This window comes from Zalophus californianus, chromosome 9 (genome assembly GCF_009762305.2).
Source record: "Zalophus californianus isolate mZalCal1 chromosome 9, mZalCal1.pri.v2, whole genome shotgun sequence".
NCBI lineage: Eukaryota > Metazoa > Chordata > Mammalia > Carnivora > Otariidae > Zalophus > Zalophus californianus.
In genome coordinates, this window is record NC_045603.1 from 135,706,179 (window position 1) to 135,722,593 (window position 16,415).

The window sequence follows — 16,415 nt, forward strand, 5'->3', positions numbered from 1 at the left end:
CGCAGGGCTCACCGTGTGCACGCGTCCTCCACCCCAGCTCTGTGGGGCCGAGTGTTTCTCGGCTTCCTGGTATTTGCCATGGTGTTGCTATTCCAAGTGGTCCTAGTCAAAAAACCACTTACAAATGTGTAATCCTTTTTTTCCTGTAGAATATAAAGTGATGGAACTTACAGTACTGTGTGGTCCCTCAAGGGACGTTTGTTTAAGTTTAAGGTGTAGAGATGAGAAGCAGCACAACCCCCCCCCCCCCCCATCGAACAGTGCCTCTGCAAGGCTGGAATTACCGTGAGGAAGATTCAGTGTAAGATGTGGAAATCATTTACACTAGGCAGGGAGCTCGGATGATTAGTTAAAATTATTTGTCAAAATATTAAGTGAACAGTTGCGTGAACTGTACGTCCAGTATATACATTCATGCATTTTTAAAAAGCAAGTTGCAAATGACATGTGCTGTGTGGCAGGTTTTGTGAAGTGTTTATGTCCATTTATTAGATGTGTATATGTGTTACATATATTTTTTTAAGATTCATTTATTTGAGAGAGAGAGAAAGAGTGAGCAGGGCGAGGGGCAGAGGGAGAGGGACAAGCAGACTCCTCCCTGAGCACGGAGCCCCACTTGGGGCTCAACCTCACAACCCTGAGATCACGACCTGAGCCGAAACCAAGAGTCCCACGCTCCACCGACTGAGCCGCCCAGGCGCCCCTGTGTTACATACCTTATGTAATTTGTTTATCTACATAATGTCGTGGACATGGGCAAAGATTAGAAGGAGCCACTAGAAAGATGATTCTTCTTAGATACTGCTGTTTTAGGCCATTTTTGCTTTCTATAATTGAGCTTTTTTCCGTTCTCTTTGCATTCTGAATCCGGCAGAATTACTTTGTTAAATAGAAAAATTCTGTAAATATTGATAGAAAGCATTATTAGCCAATTGTGTAGAACTTTTCATACACTTAACAGAAACAGGGAAACACCTGGCAACTAATTCATGAAAATGAGCCTTCTTAATCTAACATAATAATTGGTCCGAAGCTTGGTGCCGAAGTGCCACCCAGTGAGACGAATCACACGCTGCCCTGAACGAGCCCATGTGGACGCGCGCCCTCATGCTCTTCCTGACGCGGCACGTGGACAGGCTGGACCCTGAGTGCATGAGGGGGACAGGCCACATGTCCTCTCTGAGCTGGGTTTCCCCAGGTATATTTAAATAAGAAGAAAAGCCTCTGTTGAACCGAGACCTCGCCCACGTTCAGCCAGGTGTTCTCTGGATGTGTGAAGGTACGGATTTTGGGGGGACTGGCAGGGGCAGAGGAGCACAGATGACACGAGGCGGGCCCAGGGTTGGTGAGGGGACTTGAGTGACAGATGTAGAGACTGATGCGATGATCCCAACTCTTGTATTTAAGTATTTCCATAGTACAATCTTTATTTCGAGAGTACAGGCCACATAGCTTATCTTGTCAGAATCCCATCACGCTGTGCTCAAAGGGTCCTTAGGACTGAGGGTTCTCCACGGAGAGTCCTCACTGCTCCCATGGTGCTTGTCTCCGTCACTGAAACCGGCTGAACCGTGTGTGTTTCTCAGGGAGCTCAGCTTCTGTTCCAGGTGGGAACCCACCCGAATCAAACCCCGTCCCTCCCCTCCCTGGCCACCCTGCGCAGAGGCGGGGGTCAGACCTGGGGCACCTGTCCGGGCAGCAGGAGGACGAAGCGGGGAGCCATGCTCAGTAGTCTATGTTGAAAGGATAGTCCTTGTGGTTTTCAGCTCTGAAAAACAGGAAAACAAATAAAAAATAGAGATGTTCATTCTTTTTAAGAGAAACATACTAAAAGCTACAGTCGTGTACTTTCAAGCTCCCTGATACATTAAATTAAATTAGTCTTTGGCTTCACTCAGTGGCCCAGCCTCAAATAGGAAAGACTGATGAGAAGGCCCAATTTAACCTCAAACGTATATAATCAGCATCTCTTCAAGAACCAATCCCTGTCGTGAGAGGAAGTAAAGGAGACATATTTACATGGGTAACCTGCACATTCGGAAGTTCCTGTCCAGGCCGAGGATGTTGTTCATATCCTGTTCTGATAATTCGAAGTCAAACACCTGCAGCCAAAACAGATGTTCACAGCCAATTCAGATCGGTGAGCATTCCGCTGAGCACGCGTCGCCTGCAAGGCGCTGAGCCAGGCCCGTCGGGGACACAGCGCTGCAGATGCAACACCACGTGTGGCCCCTGCAACTCCCCCAGAGCATCGGCCTCCGCACCCGCACGTGGACTGTGAGCTGCCACCACCGGACGCCGGCTGCCCGGGGCTGGGTGGGAACCGCATGCACCCCGCGGGAGTAAGGACACCCCAGGAGAGTTAAGAGGTACAGCAAAGCATTTTTCCCCCACTACTCAAAAAAGCCAAAAAATGAAAAACCAAAGCCCCAAACCACTTGTGCCCCACACCCTGCCAGCCCGGAGGACACGTGGGCCCCGGGACCGTTAAGTCTCACAGTACCCGTAACACGGTGTGATTTTCGTGTCCGTTCCTTCTAAAGCAGAATTCTAAGCTGCCCCCTGCCACTCCGTCTGCCCTTTTACTCTTAACACACTGGAGGACTAGGAGTCACTCCTAAAATAAGAGCTTTCCTCCCAGGAGAGCCAACCCTAGTCGCCGCTGAGGAGCTGGGAGAGAAGGTGCCGTGGCCGGGGGCCCGGCCTCTCCCCAGAGGGAATCCTCCACCCAGTCCGGCAGACACCAGGGACTCGGTGTCCACGCAGTGCTGACTGGAGGGCGGGCTGGGGCCCCGGGGGGGCGCTGGGTTCCGTTCTGGAGGGCTCAGGGCAGCCCCGGGGCCAGCGGTCCTGAGGGTTGGGGAGCAGGCTCCTGGCTGGGCAGGCAGCCCTGGGCGCCTCTGGCTGACTCCCTGGTTCATCACCTCTCCGTTCCCCGTTTCAGCTGGTTTGCCAGCTCCTGGGCCGGTGTGGTCACCCTCTCGGGTTCCTTGTGCTGTGGCCGCGGCTTCATCCCGCCCCTCTGTCGTGTCAAAGCCACAGGGGGCCTGTTTGCTGCAGTGGTCAGACCCCCAGCTAACTAACATATGATTCCAAACCCTCCGAGTAAAAGAAGAAAAGCACTTTCCTGGATATTCTCAAGAATCCGCTTTGGGGTGACTGATTTGGGGATCACTATCACATTCCTCTGGATCTGAAATCGGAGCAAAATCTACAGAAAAAAAAGTCTAATATTAGACAAGGGGAAATCCCATGGAGTTAGCTGTTTCCCGCATAGTCTATATTATATTGTGCAATGAAGTCCAAAAGTCAGGGGCAGCTAAGCCTTTTATTACAAGCTCTTCTGTTCCAAAATCCTTCCAGAACCAAACTGGCGTTTCCTGGATGGTTCCTCCAATGTGTGTGTAATGACTGCCACTGGCCCATGGAGAATTCCGTGAATTAATGAGAATTAATGAGGCGCCCAACCCCCAGACGTCGGACATGAGAGCACGGAAGAGTGGTAAAGGCCATCCCTGTCCCATTGGGCTGGTGGGCCGAGGGACACGGCCTCAGAGCTCCCATCCGGAGTGCCGCCCACGGGGCCTCGCAGCCTGCGTGGCTGGGAGCACGGCCCTGGGCTGGTGACCCGAGGGAGCTCCAGACACGGGGTCATCTGGGCCACCGTCAGTGAACCCTTCCTCCGTCCAGTCCCTGGCTCCCCGAGGAAGAGGGCATGCCCCTCCCCTCCCCCCCCAGGCAGCCCCTTCCTACCTGGGCTGGAGACTTGTTGTACTTCCGGGCCACCCTCTGAATCACGGGGTCATCCAGCAGGTCCACCCCCTCACTAGAGAGAGCAGGACCGGGCAGGGAGTTAGGGGGTCAAACGTGTGCTTCTTGCTTTAAAACACACAATACTTCCTCCACAACATAAAACCTAGACCTGTGTTTGAGCACAGTACTTGCTCCCTGTAGGGAAGTTAAATGGTACAGGAGAGCTCATCACCCAAATCCCACCGTCCAGCCACAACCAGTGCTAACACCCCCGTGGAAACAGCCGGATGCCCTGCTTTCACGGTCATTCGGTGTGTTCTCGAGAACGAGGGGGCAACGTCGGAGGGCCTGCCCATGCTCTGGTATGTGCCCTTCTGACACTTGCCGCAAGGCCCGGAGTGTGCCCATGGCCAAGTCATTGTTGATGATGATGGCAAGTTCAGAAAAGTTCAACTCAAATACCAGCACAAGCCCAAGACTGGGGACGTGTCGGGCTCCAGTGCAGAGAATGGCCCTCTCCCTCAGTGTGGGTCCCACAGGCCCTAACCTCCCCAGAGAGACATTTCGGCAGGAACATTCTATAAGCCGCTCGTAGGTTCTGAGCACTGCTCTAGAAACAGTGCTCAGCATCTCCTGAAGGAACTAAATGGCTGATTTCCTTTGCCACGGGCCCAGCACTCAGCTGGTTCCCCGCCCCTGGGCGGCTCCCAACGCCCACTATGGCCCCGGGATCCCAGGCTCAGCTGCACACCACCACCCGGCTTCCAGCAACTCGCTTGCTGCTACCAAGTTCAAACCCCTTGCCTGCTTCCCACGGGAGACACACAGAGAATCAGAGTCAAATGCTTCCAGCCCTCGCGGGGCCCCTGCTCTGTCCCAGGCACTGAGCCAGGGGCTGGCGGAGTCACACATCACACGCTGTCCCTGCACTCAAGCAGCTCTGACAAGTGGGAAAAGAAATTAATGGCAAGACAGTGTGATGAGGGCTATGGACAAAACCTGACTATGGGGAGTCCGGAGGGCTTCCTGGAGGAGGTGACGCTGAATTCAACCATATACTAGAAATCAGAGTTAGCCAGGTTTAAAAAAAAAAAAAAAAAGAATAACAGCAAGATTCTAGGTAAAGAGAACAGTGTGCAGAGGCACAGAGACTGGGAAGAACGCGCTCTACCCTCGGAGCCCCGCGTAGTTTAAAGTGGTTGGTGCGCACACTTCCTGCAGGAAGAAATGACGCAAGAAGTAGGCAGAGGGCAGACCAGTCGGGACTCCTAGGCCATGCCAAGACCTGAGGAGTTTTTAAGCAGGAAAGTGACCTGATCGTATTGAGATGCTCCCTTCAGCTACCGTGAACATGAACGGGGCAAATCTGGCCGGAGGGAAGAGGCAGCAGAATTCCCCGTGAGAACTCCCCGTTAACTAAGGCAGGGATGGCGAGAACAGAGATCAAGAGACAGATCCCAGGTCTCCGGCGGAATACTCAGCGGATGTTGCTGATGGATTGGAAAGGCTGGACTTCCAGGTGTCTGGTCTGGGGGCCGCGCGAGCCGGGGCTCGTTAGCTTAGCGGAGGGAGGGAGCGCACAGCTCAGGTTCTGGGGAAAGAGGACAGGTGGAGGCTCTGTTCTGGGGAGATGGGGATGTCTGCGAACCAGCCCAACGGAGAGGCCCAGCAGAGGACCCTACGTGCTAGTCCAGAGCTCTGGAAGAGGCTGCTCCCAGCCACTTCTGTCCCTCAAAGTGACTCTCCTCCGGCTCCCAGCACCAGCTCCCTCCCTCAGCTACAGGGCCCAGGGGTGCTGTGAGCGCCCCCGGCAGGGTGCCTGTGGTCCCTGCATGCCCTGCCCACACCCTCCTTCCTGAGACCCTCTGCCAACTACCCAAATTCAGCCGGACGGTGCATCTTTCCTGCTAGAGCCTTGACTCAGCACCACTGACGCAGCCCTACCTGGAACCACCGAGGGGCCGGTACGCGGTCACGGACACATCTCTGGACTGGCAAAAACGGATCAGATCCTTCTGGGTAAGATACGGGTGGCACTCAATCTACAAAGAGAATCCCAGCTTACCAAGAAAATTCAGACCAACCGTACATCAGGAAACAGGGCACGCATTAATGTCTCGGCTCTGTCGCTGAGGGGCTACATGACCCGCGCCTGTGAAGTGACAGGCCACTGAGAATGCGCAGGAGGGACACCTGCGTTCCCTGGACACTCAGACAGTGCCTGCTCGGTGAGGCCCTCGCTCTGGTCCTTTACTTTCCGCTCTAGCCCGAGTCACTGACATCCTCGATGTTGTACCTATTTGCCATTGTCTGTCTCCCTCCATGAAGGCACGGGTTTGGTCTGACTGCTGTGCCCCCAGACATCTCCCCAGCATCCAGAATAAGTTAGCCAAACAGAACGTGCCCCATCAACACTTGTGAGGAGAGCGAACGAGGCTGGGGGAGTCACGGGGCAAACACGCTCCAGGGGACGCCAACGGACATTAAAGAAACTGGAGCGCAGGATTCCTGTCTCCACATTCTCTAAATTCTCAAGTACGATGCCAGGTTCTCAGTGGGCTGAAAACAGATGCTGGTTTAGGGTGAAGGAAGAGCTACAACAGTGCCTTGCGGGCTCCAGGACAGAGCTCAGGGGCGTGCTGGGCACGGTCATCGGCAGCAGTGGAAACACAAAGCCACTGGGCTCTCTGAAAACCCTTCTGAGCCCATGTTCCTGGGGGCTCAGAACCCTAACTAGGAAACATGCCCTCCAGCCCCTCTGCACCCCACAGACGAGGCACCAGCCCTCCCCCGGATTTATAGTGCTGCCCCAAACCCTGACGGGACAGGAGCTATGACGCACATGAACAGATTCTAGGCGCGCAAGGCTGTAAAGCAGGGAAACTAAGCTGTGCCTCACGTGGGGACAGAGGCTAGAAGAGCTTCCAGAAGGCAGAGGCTGTTCTGCTTCCTGCTCTGGGTGCTGACCACTTGGGCACCTCACCTGCGGAGACTCACCAAGCAACAGCCTTTCCCGTATCCACGTGGTACTTCAGCTAGGAAGGTTTTTGAATAAAAAATGGAACGTGATGCTCTATTCTTAATGTCCCCAAACTGGAAACTACCCAAGTCCCCATCAGCGCTAGAATAGATAACTACCCTGCACTCTACTGACGTGACGGAATACCATGCAGAGATCAGAACGAGGGCCAGTCATACATGAACACGGAAGCATCTAACAAATACAAGGTTGAAAGAAGCCAGATACAAACGAGCACATAATGTGTCATGTTATCTACATAAAGCTCAAAGCCACTCTGTGCTTTAGTAATCGGCATAGAGACTGCCCTTTGTTGGGGGCTGGTCCATAGAAAAAAGAGCGTGGTGGGGCTCCCCGGTGCTGGTCACACTGTTTCTAGACCTGGATGCGGAGCACAGCTAGGCTCCATTTAGGAGAATCTATCAAGCTCCACTGTCATGTGTATGCACTTTGTAAATGTACATGACACTTGAGCAAACATCTAGGTAAAATAAAGTGCTACAAAAATGCCCTTTCCTCACGAGCCAGCTCTCTGCACAGAAGTCCTGGGAGCGGCTGTGAACGTGGCGGTCTTTCAGCTGCCCGCCCTGTGAGGCTGGAGAGAGGGGAGGGGGCCCTGGCGCTTTCCCAGGAAGCCCGCACCGCTGTGAGCACCACGGTTAGTGAGGGAGGAGGGCACGCCGGGACCCTTCACCGCTTCTGTGCAGAGAAAACGCAGCTCAGCCCCCGCCCTGCCTTCCGAGGGCACCACCTGTCCAGACAAGCCTCTGGAGCAGCTCCCCTGCCTTGGCGCCAGCTACCTGCCTAACTGCTCCCTAAGTCACCCATTTGCAGCCACAGGAGAAAAATGCCCACTGTGTGCCCCACCCCTTCTTCTGTTTCCCATTTAGCTCCTATTTAGCCGCATGAAAGGGACAGCTGAAAAGCCAACTCCACCTGTTAAAGCCTCACCTGGTTAGTGATTGGCTTGAATCTCAAGTTGGGTTTATTCAGAAGTCTCTCAAGCTGCTCGTGGTTGAAGTTTGACACCCCGATGGCTTTCACCAGCCCCATAACCACCAGGTCCTCCATGGCCTAAAGAGAACAAAGGGTCGTTCTGCTGCACTGATAATCCACGTCCCTCACTCCTCTGCACACTGCACAAACCAGCTGCATCCACGATCCCTAAATAGCCCCCGGACGCCCCCCAGGCATTCTGCCCCCAGGGCCTAATCCACTTCCACCTCTCCCTGGCTGGGCGGGCTTGGGTGCATTTATATGATCGCACTAAACCTCAGTGTCCTCACCTGCTAGCAGGGACAAGCTTGTCCATGTCACAGGATTGTTTAAAGATTCCATCAAATAATGCAGGCACAGCATTTAGCTCAGGGCTGGAAAGTGGTAAATGCTCAACATGGTAGCTATTATTATTCCTCTTACTCTGAATACCTGTTGAGACGGTGTTGGGCAAGGACGTCCACTGCTGTTCGCTCACCCCTCTTTCTACCTAGATTATGTGCTTCCTAAGCCCAGGGAGGGAGCGTCCGCAGGAGTCCAGGGTGGTCACAGCGGGCAACCCTCGAGCGCACAGCAGCTACAGGCTGCACAGCTGTCCCCCTGGGCACCACCCGGCACCCCGCCCCTGTGCACCGACAGCCCAGAGTTCAACCCTTGGCTTCCCGAGTGGCAAGGCGGTGGGTCAGAAAGGGCTGGGGCCCCTGGCCCCCGCCGCACAGCCCAGACTGCTCAGCTAATCTGTTCCGCTGAGTCCCCTGTTTAAGAGGAATAGGGGGAGAGGGTGGCCTGCAAATCCTCCCCGTCTGTGTACCCCCTCGTTCTGCCAGCTCCGACTCTCCCTGACTCAGTGTGGCCTCACCTGCTTCCCACGCCTCACCCCTGCCCACCTCTACCCCACATCGGTGGGCCACGTCAGCCCGGGGCAGCGGGACCCCCCTGGCCCCCTTCCACACCGGGGCAGTTGGCACCCCTCGCCCCGACTCCCGTGCTCGCTGCTTTGCTCGAGGCCTCTCCCTCCCCTCCTGTCTGGACTCCAGCAGCAGGCTGCAAGCCTGCATACCACCCTCCAGCCCCCAGCACTCCCCAGACCTGGCCGCGCTGCCCGGCATCGCTCCGAGCCCTTACAGACGAGCCCTCGGCAGCTACAGCCTGGCAGTGGTCGTTACCACCGCGTAATGGAAAAATGGATTATTAAATTTTCTTTTTATCCTCTTCTGTATTTCTGTAACGACTGCGTGATGTTTTCTAATCAAAAAACAAGTCGACACTGAGCCTGACAGGGAGGTCTGCCTCAGTTATCCCTCAAACAGACATTTCGGAGAGAGGAACCAGCTGGGACTAAGGAAGCAGACGGCTGCCCAGGTCTCTGAGTTTCTGGGTCAGGTGTGTGTTCCCCGTTCAGACTGCACACCTGTGTGCCTGAACACAGCTCACGGTGGCCCGGCACCCTGCCCAGAGGCCCGCCAGCCCATGGCTCACCTCCCACGTGTCCAGGAAGTCGGTGTCACTGGGTATCACCATGCCGCTGCGGTCCAAGGGCATGTCTTCCTCCCCGGGCTGTGAGGCAGAGGAGGGAGCTGATGGGGGCCCGCGGGCGGTGGCGGGGGGGGGGGGGTGCCTGGAGCCCAGGCTTCTCCCGAGCTGAGGCCCACGCTCCCTGCACCACCCGGAAGGTGTGACCTGGAAGGAAGGTGCCGCTCACACCTTTCATACCTTGAAACCCATGGGCCAGTGTATGAGGTAGAGGTCCAAGTAATCCAGCTTCAAGGCCTTCAGACTCTTGGCGCACGCTGCTTTCACCAAGGACTTCTGATGGCTGGTGCACCACAGCTGCCGAGGGGAGGGGGGAAGCCAGGGTGACCACAACGTCTGCCCCTGGCCCCACAAATCCAGTATCAGGAAGACAGACAACATAGAAGCCCAGATGGCAATAGATAGAACAGGGCCGTGACGTTATCCTCCGATGGTTCCAGGACTCCCTCGGGGAGGGACCTCCAAAACTGGGCTCTGTAGCCCGAGTCCTACTAAAGGGAAGTTGGAGGTACTGTGAACTATTTGGTGGGGGGGCCATCTGGTTAACTGGATCCACTGGGACCAAAAGAAAACCAAAGCCAAACCAAACCAAACCCAGCGCCTGGGAGCAGAAAGGGGAAGAGGGAAACTCAGAAGAAATTCTGCATTGTGTTTCCCACGTCAGTCAGTGCCATGCTGGAGTCCTCGGGGACGAAGGCCTCACGCTCGCGCAGATAAGTCCGGTGGGCGAGTGAACATTCACCGGTCCTGACTTGGGTATTTCCCTCCCCGCCCTCAGCTAAGTAGAAAATCCGTGACTGGTTTTTCCTCTCGTTACTTCCCATCAGACTGTTTAGTATTAACCGTGACGGGAGCCTCCGGGAGCCAATCTGAAGGCTCCAACACAGCGAGAGAAAACACAAAACAAGTACAAGAAAGGATGCAAAGATGTAAAAACACACCGTAAACACAGTGTATTGACAAAAGAGAAGAAAAGCAAAAAAAACCCTAAAAATACCTTGTTAACAACAGGACTCTCTAGATGGTGAATACATAAAGTGATCTTTCTTTTTTAAATTATATTTCCATGACTTTTGCAAATGTCTAGAGTAATGAGCACAGCTCCCCTGGTGGTGATGCGCTCAGGAGCACTAGTCCCCTGACCTCGGGCTGGCCTAAGCAGTCCCGGCACCCACCTCCCTTCCTGGGGTAGCAGGAGACACGTCTGGTCCTCGGCCAGGTGCATACCTAGGCCTCTCCCTTACTCGCCCTTTGCTCCAGCTGTGGAAGCACCGACGAATTACAGAAATCATCAGAGAGTAAAATAGAAGAGCAAATCTTCTACAGAAACAGCAGTGAATTGTGCAATTATGGACATTGGACCTGGAAACTACTCAGGCGATGATCAAATCTGAGTCTCACTTTACACACAACGACACTGTGACCCAGCGCCGTCCAATGACCGACCCAGGCTCTCGGGGCTCGGGAGAGACAGCTTGGAATGAGGGCCCGTGGCTCCGGGACACAGGGTGTTAATGTTCTGCTTCAAAGTCAAAAGCAAAGGAGTTCTTGAACTCTGCTGCCGGGGTCTGCCCCTAACCGGCTGCACGGCTGTCCCCCTCCTCCACCATCTCCACTGTCCACGTCCAGGCCACCCCCCCTCGCCCACCCACACTGCCCTCAGTGTCTCCTGTCTTCTGCCTCCTGCTCAAATGCACGCTCCGTTCAGTGGCTGTAATCGCCTAGATAGGACACAAGTCTCACTGCTGTAGAAGATAAGCTCCCTACGTAAAAACCTTCAACTGTGTGCCTTTGTCTATGGGAAAAAGAGTAAGGCCCTTAAAAGGCACGCAGGCCTCCGTGATCGGGCCTGTCCCCTGCTCCAGACTTTGTTTCTCAGGACTCCGCTGCCTACCCTTTTCCAATCCAGGAACACCAAGCTTCTTCTAGGTCCCTGTACCCAAGGTGCTGTCTCACGCCTCGTGCCTCTGCACGGGCTGTCCCCTCTGCTCGTCACCCTGTCCTGGACGCCCTCACCCGCACCACTCCCAGCATGTGGACCAAGCTGCCCAAGTCTAGTCAGGTCTGGTTCCAGCTCCTGGGAGACCAGAAACCCCTCCACACGCTGGGTCAGCCATCTTGCTACCCAAGCCCCGAGCGGTCGACACCCTGCTCGCCCCGTGTGTACAGTCCTACCTTACTGACGATAAACAGGTCCGTGCGTTTCACCACACCCTCCTTGATCTTGCACTGGATCCCGGCTCCGATCTCACTCTCATTGTGGTATAAGTAAGCGCAGTCGAAGTGCCGATATCCGGCGTCGATGGCCAATTTCACTGCCTCTGTCACTTCCCCTGGAGCCGCCTGCAGAATGAGCACGACAGAAGCAAGCCACCCACATTCAGGAGATCCCACCTTTTCACTCTAAACTGTAGACTCAAACGGTGTGTAAGTGAGGAGGTCATGGAATTGGTGCAAGTATCAGCACTAAAATTAGGGAACGTCAGAGTCAGAAAGGATTTAAACACAATCCAAATTCCAACTCCTTTCCTTATTTTGGGAAAACTCTATAGGTATTTTTAGTGCCTGCAAATAACAGAGCCAGACGCTGTGCTTCCTGAATGAACAGAGGAATAAAGAAATGGAGGAGGAATCCTAATAGTAACTGAGATACTAGAAGGTGTAGACTCACTCTCTACCCAACAAGACCAGAAGTCCAGGGGTCAAGGTGAACAGGTGTATACTCACATGAAGATAATCCACCACCCCTGCAGCATCTCCCCAAACCCACACGAACGATACGGATTCCATCGAGGCTGTGGAAGTTCAGAAGCACTCACTGTGAACTGGGGCTGCTCAAGCAAGCAAAGGGATGGAAGCAGGGAAGAAGCCCGGGCAGGGCTCACAACACATCGCACTGAGCCTTCCCAAAGGGCTTCGTGGTTCACAAAGCACCTGCTCACTCGACCTTTGTGGAAGCCCATGCACTGTGTGTGTGATGGTCTTCGCTTGACGAGCAGCACATTCAGAGGGGCTGAAAGCTAATGAAGCATCCATCTCAAGTCAGAAGTTAGAAGGAAAGAGAAAATTTGAAAACAAGAATGAACATCCAATAAAGACATGACAGAAATCAACAAAGCCGGAGGCTAGTTCTTTGAAAAATCTGAATGAGGTGGACAAACTTCTGATGAGACTGACGGGACCAATTTTTTTTTTTTTTAATTACCTGAATGAAAAACAGTCATACAGATTAAACAGAGACCCAAAATCTCAGAAAATATTATCAGTAGCTATAAGCTGACAATTTGGAAAGATGAAAAGAATAGGAAAAATCCCTAGAAAAACTTACTTGAGAAGAAGTAAAAGCTGACTTGTCCTATAATTATCTTTTAAATGAAGCAATTAGTTAAACACACACACAGTTCTACAAAATTTTCAAGGACGAAATCATCCCAATTTAACACAAAATCTTTCAGAGAAGGGAAAAACAAAGAATACTCCCAATTCATCCCACTAAACCAGCATATCTCTGGAATCAAAAGCAGACAAAAATATTAAAAGGACAGTCACACACTCATCTCACTCGTGAATGACAGTTGCAAAAACCCTAAGTAAAATAACAGCAAATTGGATGCAACAATATATTATGGAAAAAGAACATACCACACCCACCCTGAGTTTATCTGAGAAAGCCAAGGATGGCTTGATAGGAAATCCATAATAATTTACATTAATAGACTAAAAAAGAAATCATGTCAATCAATGTTGCATAAGATTCAGCACGCATTCCTGATTTAAAGTCTCAGTGAACTAGGGCAAACGGGAACTCTTTAACCTGGTAAGGAATACCCACATTTAAAACAACAATGATAACAAAAATATCAAGAACAAACACAGCCCAAAAAACCTAGGAGCAGACATCATGCTAAATGTGTAAGTATCAGAAACATTCCCTTTAAGATCGGGAACAAAACAAGAATGTCCACGGTAATGGAGGCCCTGGCCATCACAAGCAGCTCAGAAAAGGCAATTTGAGACTTAAGGATCAGAAAAAAAGGAAATGAAAGTAGCATTATTTGAAGCTGGTATGATCATTTATGTAGGAAACCCAAATGAATCTATAGGCAAACGAAGAGAATAGGACATTTTAGCAACGTGGCTGGAAATGTGTTGAATATACCAAAGAAGATTGTTTTTTTCTTTTAACTAGGCTCCACACCCAACATGGGGCTTGAACTTCTGACCCTGAGATCAAGAGTCCCACCCTCTACCGACTGAGCCAGCCAGGCGCCGGAGAAGATTGTTTTTCTATGCATCAACAACGAATGAGCTGAAGACATAATTTCAGAGAAGTTTCATCTCCAACAGTATCACAGACTGTCCAGTATCCAGGAATAATTCCAACAAATGAAGGGAAAGCTGAATATACAACCAGATGAAGAGACAGTGAGAAGATGCCATCTATCTAGGACAATTTATTAACAGAGAAGTATACTATGTTTGTAGAAAGCCAGATTTAATACCATAAAGTTGTGAGTTCTTTCCAGATTGATCTATGGATTTAATGTGATGCCACAGACTCAGAATGAGCTATATTCCCCCGGCTCTTGAACCTGGGCTGTCCCTGTGTTTTACTGCGCCCAACAGAACGCGGAGGAGATGCTGGTTCCAAGCCTAGGCTTCAGGATGCCTTGTGCATTTCTCTGGCTCCCTTGTGCTTCAGCCATCACCAGGAGGATATCCCAGATTAGCCTGCTAGAGGCTGAGAGTTAGGTGGAGCCAGGTGGAGCAGCCCAAACGTCCCAACCGAGACCAGCCAGACCCCAGACATGGGAGTGAGCTGCGCCAAGATCCCCAGAGCTGCCCAGCTGAACACCTGCACGCAGCAGTACTAAGCCACAAAACAGTGAGTTTTCGTGCTTGGTTGTTGATGCGGCACTTCTGGGGCATTAGACAGCTGATGGTAGTAGCTCTGTGACCTTACACTACTGAAAACTACCACATAAAAACAACACTCTGCATGATCAGGAAGAGGCGGCTAAGACTGATCCAAGTCTGTGCACCTGAAGTCCAACAATAACAGAAAGGAGTGTTTTGGCCTCTGAAGCAGTGATTGGAGGTTTTCCTTGCACTGTGTGCAAGGCAGGGCTCCCACACTGAGCCAGGTGCAGAAGACAGCCAGGGAAGGCGGGCAGGGAAGTCAAAGCATTTTACCTGGCTTAGCGCTTACTGAGCTGCTAGATGCCGTGCGCCACCACGAATAAAGTTACATCCTTGCTCTTTGAGAGTTGTAAAGTATTTAGAAGAAATCATTTGAATAATACTTGGTTGAGCCGGGGTTGATGATACTAATGCCTACTCATCCGATCGCTTCTTTTATTAAACACGACGTCTAAGCAAACAGTGCAAAGCCACCGGTGCGGAGGGCTCGCGGTGAGCGCTGGGTCCCACGTCCCGGACAGCGGCGACAAAGTCCGAGGACACGAGGGCGCCCAGGGCTCCGCCCCCGGCGCGCACAGGGAAGTACGCTCTGTCCCAAACCGCAAGTCTTCGGGATGCAGGTCCCCCGGCCCAGGGCGCCCGCGGGCAGGTGGCCGCCAGTCCTCCCGCCCCGACACCGGCCTGACCACCGTCTGCTCCCGCCTTTCACCGACATTTACTGGCCAGGGCTCGGGAGGGGGCAGGGGCGGCGGCGCGGGGGGGTGGGGAGGGAGGGCGGCAGGCGGCCCCGCGGGTGCCCTCCGCGGCTGGGGAAAGGCCCCGCCCGCCCCGGGGCGCGAGGTCCACCTCACCTGCCAGGTGCCCAGGCCCACAGCCGGGATCCGCTCCATGCTCCGAGCAGCTCGGCGACCGCAGCTCGACCACCCCGGCGCGCCGGCGCGCCCGGGGTTCCCAAAGGCCGCGGCGCGCGCGGTGGGCGGTGCCGGCGGGAGGCGGCCCTGATTGGCTGGCGGCACCTCGGGCCAGGGGACACGCCCACATCCCCCCGCGAGCCCGAAAGCCTGGCGTTGGGAGTGGTTGTGCGCAAGCGCCCGAGTCCGCGGTCTCACGGCCAAGGGTTCCAGGCGCGCGGCATCGCGCATTCCTCAGAAGCCAATGCCAGAGAAAGGGTGAACCCGCCAAAGTCCCATCAGTGCATACATTTGCCTAGCAGTGCTGATTCTAGGAGTTTATCCAAAAGAGATTCTTGCGCAATTTTCCAAAGATCTATTTAGAAGACGACTCCCACAGTGTCTGTAGGCTGTTCACTGCAGGGCTGTAGCCTGACCCCCCTGCTCCCTCCAGGCACAGCGCTCCTTCCTCTCAGTGAACCCAGCATATCTAGGGCAGCTCGGCCAGGCACAGGGACCACCGTGGACATGCTCCATCCAGGGGAAGTTCCCAGTTGCAACAGCAGGACCCACTTGAGCTTGTGTGAACACAGGAGGCTTTTGCCAGGTATACAGAGGGAGCTCAGGAAAACTGCTGAAAGGGCAGAGGATCCGGCTCGGGGCTTTAGAGAGGGAAAAAGTGCTCAAACCACATCTAAGGCTCTACCAAGAGTGGCCACTGCACTAGCCCCCATCCCATGTATCAGCTTCTACATGGGCCTTTGGTCGGTGGAAAGGAAGCGGGGAGCCCTCAAGGCAGGGTCAGGTGGAGTCGGCTTGGGCTGAGGCTGTTGGGTGAGGCCACAGTCAGCAATGTGTCTGCCCAGACTTGGAGTCCACTGAGCAGAGAACATCAGTCCTCAAGGGGGGACACCGAAAGCACAAGTATAAAAGAAAATATAAGCTGGCTTCATAAAATTTAACATTTTTTGCATCAAAACATAGCATCGATAAAGAGAAAGACAACCCACCAAATGGGATAAAATATTTGCAAATAATATTTCTAATAAGGGACTTATGTAGATTAAACAACTCTTACACCTCCATAATACAGTAATATAAACATTCCACTTAAAAAGTGGGGGAAGGATCTGAATATGACAAATTCCCCTAAGAAAATATACAGGGGTGTCTGGGTGGTGCAGTCGGTTAAAATGTCTGACTCTTGGTTTCAGCTCAGGTCTGATCTCGGGGTGGTGAGTTCAAGCCCCACGTCAGGCTCCGTGCTCAGCGGGGAGTCTGCTTGAAATTCTCTCCCTCCTTTC

General features: G+C 53.2%; 1 protein-coding gene across 6 annotated transcripts; it reads right to left on the bottom strand.

Annotated features, from left to right (window-relative positions):
- Nucleotides 1–11: 11 nt before the first annotated feature.
- AKR1E2 (aldo-keto reductase family 1 member E2) lies at nucleotides 12–15,199 on the bottom strand. 6 transcript variants are annotated; one of them, XR_003520045.2, is made up of 12 exons: nucleotides 15,073–15,199; nucleotides 11,477–11,644; nucleotides 9,482–9,643; nucleotides 9,248–9,325; nucleotides 7,724–7,846; nucleotides 5,698–5,795; nucleotides 3,754–3,826; nucleotides 3,128–3,211; nucleotides 2,020–2,102; nucleotides 1,679–1,768; nucleotides 717–899; nucleotides 12–143 (listed from the first exon to the last, which is right to left on the bottom strand). XR_003520045.2 is itself a non-coding variant. In XM_027594899.1 (11 exons), the coding sequence occupies exons 1-10, from the start codon at nucleotides 15,109–15,111 to the stop codon at nucleotides 1,726–1,728; spliced, it is 951 nt and encodes a 316-aa protein (XP_027450700.1). In that variant the 5' UTR covers nucleotides 15,112–15,199; the 3' UTR covers nucleotides 716–899; nucleotides 1,679–1,725. The 6 variants fall into 6 exon arrangements, 5 of the variants coding, with proteins under 5 accessions (XP_027450700.1, XP_027450699.1, XP_027450698.1 ...); XM_027594899.1 differs by lacking the exon at nucleotides 12–143 and having other exon boundaries at nucleotides 716–899; XM_027594898.1 differs by lacking the exons at nucleotides 12–143; nucleotides 717–899 and adding an exon at nucleotides 1,402–1,564.
- Between the last annotated feature and the right edge of the window lie 1,216 nt (nucleotides 15,200–16,415).

Coding starts and splice junctions, on each gene's coding strand:
- AKR1E2 (XM_027594899.1), bottom strand. CDS start 15,111: ATGGAGCGGATCCCGGCTGTGGGCCTGGGCACCTGGCAG. Junction 3,827..5,697: donor CGGCCCCTCGGTGGTTCCAG/GTAGGGCTGCGT, acceptor TGCTCTCTCTAG/TGAGGGGGTGGACCTGCTGG. Junction 3,212..3,753: donor ACAACAAGTCTCCAGCCCAG/GTAGGAAGGGGC, acceptor TTTTTTCTGTAG/ATTTTGCTCCGATTTCAGAT.